We start from the raw sequence: 11,339 nt of genomic DNA on the forward strand, positions 1-11,339 counted from the left end.
AATGTGGCAGCCGCCCAGAACCCAGCAGATGCAGATGGGTAGTCCCGGAGCAGTGGCCACTCAACCGAAGGAACTCTGCTTCCCTGCAGGAGAGCCTACAGCCTCTGACTCAGCCTTGAAGAGGATGTGGTTGGTGAAGTTTCCTGCTTCTAGTAGCAAGATGCTCAGATGGCCTTCTTATACGGGCAATGGCTATGGACAGGAACTCTGACTTCAGGAACTGGTATTTTATTCACCTAGTAGACACTCTGACCACTCAGATCAACAGCTAGTCTTGCCCAGTACCCACAAGGGCATAAAATGTATTGAATATTTTCCAAATGACCGATGATTTAGGTCACCAAAGAACTACTGTAAGAAACTTAAAAAAAAATTTTTTTTGAGACAGGGTTTCTCTGTAGCTTTAGAGCCTGTCCTGAAACTAGCTCTTGTAGACTGGGCTGGCCTCGAACTCAAAGAGATCTGCCTGCCTCTGCCTCTCGAGTGCTGGGATTAAACTAAACCACCACCCAGCAAGAATTTAAAATTTTTACCCTGTACATAAAAAAAATAATAACTTAGCTGGATGTAGTGGTGCACGCCTGAGTTTGAGGCCACGCTGGTCTACAGAGTGAGTTTAGGACAGCCAGGACTACACAGAGAAAGCTTGCCTCAAAAGCAAAACAAACATATACCAAAAGGGGCTGGAGAGATGGGTCAGCTCCTGCAAAGGACTAGGTTAGGTTCTTGGCACCCTTATCAAGTGGCTTCCAACCACCTGAAATTCCAGTTCCAGGGGATCGGAGAGCCTGGAGGGTATCTGCACAGACATGTATAAAGTCACATAGGTACACACACAAACGCGCAAGTAAAAACAGCAGCTGGGCTACAAGAAGCCCTGTCTTGAAAAACAACACACAAAAAAGCAAGCTTAAAAATATTTTGAATATGTATTTGCCCACTAATGGTGTTACCTCTAAACTGTAAACCAGTTCTGTATTTCCCACTTTGAGTACTTAATCTTAAGGAAACAGAAAACATATTCTCCTTTTCTAGTCCGGTTTCCTGAAGGCGGCTTACAGCAGGGTGTGGTAGCACACACTTTTAGCTCCAGCACTCAGGAGGCAGAGAGAGGCAGGTTTGAGGCTTGCCTGATCTATACAGTGAACTCCAGGCCAGAAGGAGCAAAACAGTAACTTGTTTCAAAACACAAAAAACAATCTCCACACAAAACAAAGATATACACTTACTGAACATGGACTCAAGTACTGAAAAGACAGCAGACCACACACAGCTTGCTGGGTCCTATCCCAACGAGAGGGAAGACTAACACCATGCAGCTCAGCCAGGGCATCTCTTAGTATGAAGTCTTCCAGGAAACCTGAGCCCAGCCATGTCCCACTGGAACACGGAGTGTAAATAAAGCCTGTCTCATATGACAACCCAGACAATTTCAAAGTCGGCTCCCAAGTCTGCTATTTATTATGCCAAGGTAGTGGACTGGGGCAACAAAAGGTGCACTTCTGTGGAAAACACAAAATGACCAGAGCTATGACCCGAGGGTGGTGAACACTTACTTACTTACCTGTGTGTACTAAGGCGTAACACCTGACATTAGGGTTAAGAAAGACAGAACACGAGTATTCCAAAAGCAGTTTTATTTATACAGTCCTAACCAGCTCAGTGGCAGGAGGAGTGGGAGAGGTTCCATCTTCAACCCAGGGGCCTCTGTGATGTTGGTTTGCTGTCACCAAACACACAGGCAAGTGGCATCATGGATTTGGTAAAGTGATGACAACGTTCAGTCTCTCTCTGCTAGAGCAACAAGGTGAGCGTCGATCTCTGCTTCTGAGAGAATCCTGGAAGGCAAAGGATAAAAAAAAAAATCACAACTGCCTATTTCAATAAGGTTTTTAATATGGAAAACATACAAAAGTCAGTACAGCAAACTTCCATGTACAGATCAACTGACTTCAGCAACTACCAATTTATGAGCAATCTTTTAAGTCTATATGCTCATGACTCTTTCCTCAGATTATATTACAGAAACTCCCAGACAACACATCAGTTTCATCTAGGTAGCGAAGTGTTCTTTGATATCAGATCCAGAATTTAATTGCAGCTGAGTTGAAAACATTTTAAGTGAATTAATATGAAGCCAAATTATATGAACTACATTCAATTTGTTTTGGGTGTCAATGCCTTAAAAACATAGTATAACTCAGGCTGGACAGTGGTGGTGCACGCCTTTAATTTCAGCACTGGGGAAGCAGAGGCAGAGGGATCTCTGTGAGTTCAAGGCCAGCCCAGCCTACAGCGCTAGTTCCAGGACTGTTACACAGAGAAATCCTGTCTTGAAAACAAAAAATAAAAAACAAAAACAGTAGCAACAAAACCCATACTTTGATATAGCTATACTACTATAACTCAAATTCATAGTAACTGAGAGACAAGAAACTTAAGTAAATTCTTAAAAACTGGTGGGGAAGAGGGGCTGAAGGGATAGCACAGGGACCAAAGTGCTCTCTGTACCTGCCTGAGCTCTGACCAGCACAGGCAGGCGTGGCAGCCTCTGGAATCCCAGAGCTCAGCAGGACACTGGCTAGCTAGACAACTGAATCAGTGATCATGTGAGATTCTCCTTCAGCATAAAAGGTGGAGGATACCTTCGAACATTTGGCCTCTGCATACACATGTGAATGCATGCACATACCCATATCCATGTGTGTGTGTCCCCAAAAGCTGCTTGGACTCAGTAACCATCCACGAAAAAAAAGTGTGGTAGCTTGAATGTGATCAGAACCCATAATCTCATGGAAATGGCACTATTAGGAAGTGTGGTTTTGTTGGAGTGGGTGTGGCCCTGTCAGAGGGTGGGAAGAAGTGTGTCACTATGGGGGTTAAGTTGAGATTTCCCATGCTCAGGATACTGCCCAGTGCCTCAGTTGACTTCCTATTGCCTGCAAGATGTAGGACGCTCAGCTGTCTCTCCAGTAACACATCTGCCTGCACAACATGCTCCCTGCCATCATGATAATGGACTGAAGCTCTGGACTATAAGCAAGCTCATTCGATTAGTTTTTCTTACAAGAGTTGCCATGATCATGGGGTCTCTTCACTGCAAAAAAATCCAAGACATAAAGTTATAATAGTATCTAAAATCTATTCACCAGAAGGTGCTTCATGTGGAAGATATATTTTCTAAATAGCTGTCTTAAAGGAATCAGTTGCTTGGCAACACTGTTGACATAACTTGTCACTGCTGGGATTCTATTTGATGCTTTGTTTTGAGACAAGGTCTCCTAATTTAGGTAGCCCAGGCTGGCCCGGATCTTACTATGTAACCAATGATGACCTTAAACTTCTGATACTCCTGTCTCTACTTCCCAAGATCTGGAATTAGAGGTATGCGTGACCATGCCCTTACTTCATTACTAAACTTCTAAAAAGGTAAATCTGTCAAAACGGCCATTTTTTTTTTACAATTTGGAAAAGAAGTAGCTTATAAAGTTGTAGAATCTTATGCTATTTCTAATGTTTTTGTTATGACTCAAGTACACTCACTATCACAGAATTCAGAAATTACACAAGGCTTTTTCCTCTTTCCAGTACTGGCCCTGAATCCAGGTTTTCTGCTGCTGACAAACACTCTCCCTAGCTATGCTCTCGGCCTTTTAAAAGACTTTTATTTTGAGACAGGTTTCACAATGTTCTCAGGCTGACCTTGAACCTATAATCCTATCTCAGTAGCCCAACATCTGGGGATCTGCCTGTACACTGGTTTGCTTACACAGATATTTGGTTTCTTGCTCAATTTTAAAATAACAGATGCAAATAACATTCAGATGCAGTTAAAAAAAAAAAAAGGTTTCATAACAAATCAGAAAGCAAAGTGCCTGTTGGAATTTCAGTGCTTAGAAAAAGGAAGCAGATGGGTGTGGTGGTCTATAATCCAGGTCCTGAGGACTGAGGTCAACCTGGCTCAAAAAGAAACAAAACAACAACAAAAAGGGGAACATTTTCGTGTAGAAAAAATTATTAGACTAGATGCACCTGTTATTTTCTTAGTTCTATAGGGTTTTCATGTTTATATCACTTACTTGCAGCCAACCAAGAAAGCAAATCAAATCAGAAGGGGGAGGGATACATATTATGGAGGTCTGTTCGGGAGAGCAACTTGCTATAGTGGTATCTTGTTTGTTTTAACAAATACAGCCTGACTGAAGATCAGAGCTCAGAACTAAGCCACTAGAGGCCAGGGAGTCCTTTAATCCCAGGACTCAGGAGACAGAGGGAACTCTGCTAGTTCAAGGCCACCTTGGGCTATATAAGATTGAATCTGTCTAAAAGAAAAACAGAGCTCACACAAAGGTGACCCCAGCCTTTAATCCCAGCACTAGGGAGGTGGAGAAAGGAGTGATCTGTCTCAAGTACACTCACTATCACAGAGTTCAGAAATTACACGAGGCTTTTTCCTCTTCCCAGATCTGTCCCAGCACGAGGGAGGTGGAGACAGGAGTGATGGCCGGGCAGAGAGAGAAATATAAGGAAGGAGAAGAAATATAAGGAAGGAGCTCAGTACAGTCTGAAGCAGTTAGTCAGAGATGCAGTCTAAGGAGGCGGTCTGAGGACAGGATCGCCCCTAGCACTGGTAGAGGTAAAAGGTCTCTAGTGGCTGGCTGCTCTGCTTCTCTGATCTCTCAGGTTTCATCCCTTAGTATCCGAGTCTGGGCTTTTATTAAGAACAATTAGAATTTGTGCTACAACCTGCAATCCAAGTACTCGGGAGGCTGAGAGAGAATGATCCAAAGTTTAAATTCAGTTTGGCCTACATCCCAAGACAATGTCACAAAATAAAAACACACACACACACACCACTAAAAAACTCTTCAAGGTTTGAAACTGTTTACTAATTCTCTAACAATAACACAGACGTAGTCTAAGAGGAGACACACTGAACAGGTAAAACGCTGAACAGCTCTTTGCATATGTAGATTTAATTATGTTTTTCACTAACAACAGCATCCTAGGCCATGGCATACAAACCCCTACAGGTTGCTGGGAGGATGAGCTGACTGACACACTTGGGTCACTCAAGTTGATGTGTGAGAGTTAAGACACTTGGTAAGCAAGAACACTCGAGACCAGCACCAGCGACTCAACTGTGGATCAGTATTTCACATTGCTCTTCAAAGCTCCCTTACCCAGCAAATAATCAAATTTCCACCTGAAAGTTTCCACCGTGGACCTGTTTGTCTACTATGTGTTGTGGTGTCAGGGATCAAATCCAGGGCAGCGTGCCCGCCAGGCCAGCACCTGGCCAAGCCGCATTTCCTCATTTTATTTGGTATAAAGGTTATTTTGTGTGTGTGTCACCTCTGGTGTTAGAAGAGGGAGAAGAGCTGCTTCCGTTGTAAGAGACTCAAAGTTGTTCTGTTTCCACAGTTCTGTTTCCACAGGGATCCAACCCACGACTTCTGAGCAAGCTAGCTAAGCACTTCTCTTCAACCATTTGTTTGAGATAAGGTTTTTTGGTATAGGAGCCAGGCTGGCCCTTGAATTTGTGACACCCCCCCCCCATTTCAGCCTCCCCAGTGCCAGGATCACAAGTATGTATCACCACTTCTAAGGAATTTAAAAAAGAGTCCTTAGATTCTGGAAGCAAAAAAAGATGGCATTTCGTCACACCACCACACACAAAGGAACTCTAACATCTCTAGTTTTTTAGTCTAGAATTTAACACCCGACTGAAAACGTAACTCACCTGAATTTAGGATTTTCGACTGTAACTACTCCAACTTCTATTTCTGAAGGCTTGAAGTCAATCGACAGAACAGTAGACAGGCATGTGATTGCAGTCTGAAAAGAATGCCAACAATAAAATATAAGACATTCCAGCTATCACGGTCCCCGACCACAAGACACTCGCTCCTGTGATTCAGTGACAGTCCTACAGGCACATTATTAACCAACTGCTGACATAAACCTGCTTCTATTAAACAGCCCCAAATTTAAAGAGTTTATCAAACAAAAGAGATGGAATATATAACAATTTATTTACAGTCCAGCATGGTAGTGCACGCTTGGAATTCCAGCACTCAGGAGGCAGAGGCAGGTGGATCTGAGTTTGAGGCCAGCCTGGTCTACAGAGTGAGTTCCAGGACGGCCAGAACTACACAGAAAAACCATGCTTCAAAAAACAAACAAATAGGGGCTGGAGAGATGGCTCAGAGGTTAAGAGCACTGGCTCTTCTTCCAGAGGTCATGAGTTCAATTCCCAGCAACCACGTGGTGGCTCACAACCATCTGTACTAAGATCTGGCGCCCTCCTCTGGCATGCAGGCATACACGGAGGCAGAATGTTGTATGCATAATAAAGAAATCTTTAAAAAAAAAATAAAAATAAATAAAAATAAAAAAAACAAACAAATAAACAAATAATAAAAATTTGTTTGTTTGATGACCACTATAATCAAGGCTTTATGTTTAGTACGTAGCGTGAAAGAGACTAAAGAACAACTCAACCGTTCAGACTGATGACTGACCTTTTAAATGCTTTTGGTTTGGAGGTAGTAATTTAAGAGTGTTTTAAGCAGTTTTCTATCAGATGTGATTAACATTACTATAAATTATACTTTAAGAAACATTTAAAGAAGGCGTACCATTCTATTTTCTAGATCAGAGCTAACTTATTTTATGCTTTCTTTCAATATAAGATAAATTGTTAAACAATTAAAAATTTGTCTGTTTTGAGAACAGGTCTTTGTTTGAAGCCCTGACTAGTTAGTCTGGAACTCATGTAGACCAGGCTGGCCTCAAACTTTTCACGATCCTCTTGCTTCTGCCTCCCCCAAATTGGGACTACTGGTGTACACCAACACATCCAAGTTATAAAAGTTTTTAAAACGTGTAGAGTGTGTAGAGGTCAGAGGACAGCATTGGGAGACAGGGTCTGAACTGACCACGTGGGCACCTCAAGCCTACAGTCACAGCAGAATCAGGGCTGTGCTGTGCCGCGGGTCGAGGCACTCAAGTGAGATGCGATCCCCAGTTTACAGGCTGAGCCCTCTTCCCAGATCTCTGAGCGCATGTTACTAGGGAACAATCTGCTCTCCAAGAACTTGGTTTGTAGCTGCTTTTATTTAGGACCATAAAAATAATTATTACTGGACCAGTAAGATAGCTCCGTGAGTAAGGGTTCCAGCTGCCAAATTTAACAACTTGAGTTCAATCTCGAACCCTTATGGCGGAAAAGAACTGACCCTGTAAGTTGGTCCTGGCTTCCATGAGTGTCATGGCACACTCAAACACACACACATGCATATATACACACAAAAATAAATATTAACAAAGCAAATCTTAAGTCTTTTTAGTTTTTATTTTTTTTTATTTTTTTTTTTAGTTTTTAATCCAGAAAATTTAAACTCAGTTTGAGTCAGTTAATCATATTAACCACACCAGTCTTTGAGTCTTGATTCTTATTTTATTGTGTGTTTGTTGGATACTGTTTAAATTCCATTACTAACTAAGATAGGAAATGAATAAAAGCATCCCCTTTTCCCCCAATGTCAGCCAGATGATATGAATTTTTACCACTAAGCTAACAAATTTGGATCTTGTGACATTATTAATAGCCCCCCCCTTTCCTTTTTGGTTTTTCAAGACAGGGTTTCTCTATGTAATGGCTCTGGCTGTCCTAGAACTCTCTTTGTAGTCAAAGCTGGCTTGAACTCACAGAGATTCTCCTGCCTCTGTCTCCAAAGTGCTGGAATTAAAGGCGTGCACCAGCACCACCTAACTAAGAAATAGCTTTTATAGACTATCAATAACACAACAATGCTTACTCTTTTATAGCAGTAAAAAAAAAAATCAACTCCTTTTGGCTAACTTACTTCCACTGTTTGTTCAAATGTCCAATCAAATTTCTTCTTCACTTTTTTTTCGAGGAAGCTGGTTGACTCTGTCTGTTTGACGCCTGCTGCGGTAGCTTTAAAGCCACAGTAGTAGCCTGCAGGGTCACACTTGTACACTTGAGGACCTTGTTCTTCATCGATACCAATTAAAATCATACCTGAAAAGAAAGGTTCCAAAGAAACAGGTTACACTGTCCTACAAAGACATTTCCTTTCTTGGTGTCACCACACAGTTATTGTTAATCATTATTTGGACACTAATTTTAGACTCATGTATTTTCTCAAACCATTAAAATCTAACTTTACAACCACTGTCAGATCAGGTAACAGGTAAGCTGCTGTTTTGGAAAAGGATCTATCTATCAGTCTGTTGCTGTTTTAAACAGGCTCAATGTTTTATTGGCCTTGTTAAGAAGCTTAGTAAAAAGACCAAAGCCCATGTCATCACCAGTCTCCTCAGATCCCTTTCTTTGCTGTAACAATCAAAATTCATTTTTAGAATAAGTCATGGATACAGAGGGCAGATTAAAAAAGGAAGGGACAGAAGAAATAAATTAGCTGAAAAATAATGGCAATACGACAGTGAGAGAATGACAGGAGAGGAGGGAATAAGATACTCTGAGGCAAAATCAGACGACCAGGAAGGTGAGTAAGACTACGAAGGGGAAGCTGAGGGTGCATGTAGCAGTAGGGACCCGGTGTCACAGGGCCTGAGAGATGGAGGGTGGGGTAAGAAACCAGGTGAGCGACCGGCATAGAGCAAAGTGAAGGAAGTGAGTGAAGCCACTCAAGGGTGACATTAACCAGAGAGCAAAGGAGAAGGCCCGAGAATAAAGCCTGAGAAGCAACAACATTTAAGGGATCAACAGAGGAGCATGAACAAAAGACACTGGGCAGGGAGAGCACTAGGAGCCACCATACCTGTATGCTAGCACTTAAGAGGCTGAGTCGGGGATCACAAATTTGATGCAAGCTTGAGCTACTCAAACTCAAGAGTTAAAGGAGGGACAGGGATGAAATTAGTAACTGGAGAGACGGCTCAGCAGTTAAAGGAACACTGGGTGCTCTTCCAGAGAATCAGGGTTCGATTCCCAGAAACCCCGTGGCAGCCTACAGCCATTTTAACTCTAGTTCCAGGGATCTGACACCCTCTTCTAGCCTCCACAGCCCATCACAGGGTGCACAGAAATACATGCAAGCAAAACACCACACATGAAGAAAATAAGAAATTAAAGAAGAAATAATGTTAAAGAGGTCAACAGAATCATTTACTAAAAAGAAACATTACACTTAATTCTCAGAGCTAGGTCTATAGTTCTGTGGTAGAGCACTTGTCCAGCAAACGCAGCCCTGGTTTGAAGCCTAGTACCACACACACACACACACACACGAAGGTCAGGGGACTGGAACATTAAATTTTCATTAATGAATGATGCCAAGAAACAAATATGATGCCAGGCAGTAGTGGCACATGCCTTTAATCCCAGCACTCTGGAGGCAGAGGCAAGTGGATTTGGGTTTGAGGCCAGCCTGAGCCACATAGAGAAACCTTGCCTTGGAAAACAAAAACAAACAAACAAAAACCAAATATGCATTGAGATTGTCAGGTGAGTTTAAAAAACATTAAATTTAAAGATCAATAAATCTTACTCTTCCTCAATGAACACGCCCTTAATCCCAGCACTTGGGAGGCAGACAGGCAGATCTGTGTGAGATCGAGGCCAGCCTGGTCCACAGAGTGAGTTCCAGGACAGTCAGGGCTGTCACACAGAGAAACCCTACTTCAAAAAACCAACCAAACAAAAAATTTAAATTAGAAATACAAACATAAGCTGTAAGGCTATGTGTTATCCCAATTCTTTATCCCATAAACAAAAGCAGCATCAGCACTGTTAAGATGCCTTCTAAATTTTCACAGAATTCATAACCTGGAATCACAGAAGAACCCCCATTACAAAAGCCTAGTAAAATGGGGACTTGGCTGTTCCACGTCACATATTCTAAAGAGAACTCAAAGCTTTAGTTTCAAACTACACGTTCAGAACCCGTGTGGTCTCAGTCTCTGTCCACACACTTTAAAGACAATTACATCTCAACTCTTCAGAAGACTTCCGAGCATACTTACAACAACCGAGCGGCCTCATCTCCGCATTCTGTGTGTAGACCTGAGAAATATCAGCGATTCTTTTACACAGCATGTCCACAGGAATCTCATAGCCGTACTTGTATTTCCAGTTAGCTGCCTCATAGCGTGCCCTCTGTACCTGGGATCTGCTGTCAGCTTCATGGATAAACAAAACCCAAGATTTACCACTTCAGAAGCACAGAATGAACGTGAAAGCCTATTTCTTCACTATAAATACCTGTATGTTTATTTCAAATACAATTATAGAAGAACAAAGGGTCCACCATGGCTTTTTCCTGTGATAATGAACATCGAGTAACTTGGCATATAAGAAAGGAGATTAAAACACGGAGCTAAACTTATATACCATATTGCTCTTTTACACCAAGTCTTTCACCAGCAGACAAAACAGCGTCTAGCCGGGCGGCAGTGGCACACGCCTTTAATCCCAGCACTCAGGAGGCAGAGCAGATGGATCTCTGTGAGTTTGAGGCCAGCCTGGTCTACAAGAGCTAGTTCCAGGACAGGCTCCAAAGCTACAGAGAAAGAGGGCTTGCCACCAAGCCTGATGACTGTGAGTCTGATCCCTGGGACTCAGTGGGGAAGAAGAGAGCCAACTACCACAGGTGTCCTCTGTCCTCTACACACACTCCATGGCATATGTGTACAAATACTTATGTAATAATAAAAAAGTCTAGTTACTCTAAAGAATAGGCTTTTTTAAAAGGTTTCAATGGAAATACTATTTTTAAAAGATTTATTTTAGGCCAGGTGGTGGTGGCACAAGCCTTTAATCCCAGCACTTGGGAGGCAGAGGCAGGAGGATCTCTATGAGTTGGAGGTCAGTCTGGTCTACAAAGAGAGTTCCAGGGCAGCCAGGACTGTTACACAGAGAAATCCTGCCTTAAAAAGCCAAAAGATCTATTTTAATTTCATGTTTGCTTGTAAGTGTACCATGTGTGCTTAGTGCCCTAAGAGGACAAAAAATATCATGGATGGGGGTTATGAACTGCTATGTGGGTGCTGGGAAATGAACCTTGGTCCTCTGCAGCAGCAAGGGCATTAATCCTTGAGCCATGTCTCTTGCCTCCTAAAATAGATACTTAAGGGAAAAGAATAATCTCTTCATCTATGGTTTTTTTTATATTTATTTATTTATTATGTATATAATATTCTGTCTGTGTGTATGCCAGCAGACCAGAAGAGGGCACCAGACCCCATTACAGATGGTTGTGAGCCACCATGTGGTTGCTGGGAATTGAACTCAGAACCTTTGGAAGAGCAGGCAGTGCTCTTAACCTCTGAGCCATCTCTCCAGCCCC

At 42.3% G+C, this 11,339-nt stretch overlaps 1 protein-coding gene across 1 annotated transcript in view; it reads right to left on the reverse strand.

Annotated features, from left to right (window-relative positions):
- Positions 1-1,620: 1,620 nt before the first annotated feature.
- The window catches only part of Psma6 (proteasome 20S subunit alpha 6), a 19,685-nt gene continuing 9,966 nt past the window's right edge, over positions 1,621-11,339 (reverse strand). The window contains exons 3-6 of the mRNA XM_050138826.1: positions 10,018-10,205; positions 7,872-8,050; positions 5,744-5,838; positions 1,621-1,838 (exon numbers count right to left, since the gene is read on the reverse strand). Coding sequence (XP_049994783.1) covers positions 1,781-1,838; positions 5,744-5,838; positions 7,872-8,050; positions 10,018-10,205 — 520 coding nt within the window. The 3' untranslated portion in view covers positions 1,621-1,780. The remainder of the gene's footprint in view (positions 1,839-5,743; positions 5,839-7,871; positions 8,051-10,017; positions 10,206-11,339) is intronic.

This window comes from Alexandromys fortis, unplaced genomic scaffold (assembly GCF_014885135.2).
Source record: "Alexandromys fortis isolate MF-2015 unplaced genomic scaffold, M_Fortis_MF-2015_v1.1 scaffold_35, whole genome shotgun sequence".
In the NCBI taxonomy this organism is placed as follows: Eukaryota; Metazoa; Chordata; class Mammalia; order Rodentia; family Cricetidae; genus Alexandromys; species Alexandromys fortis.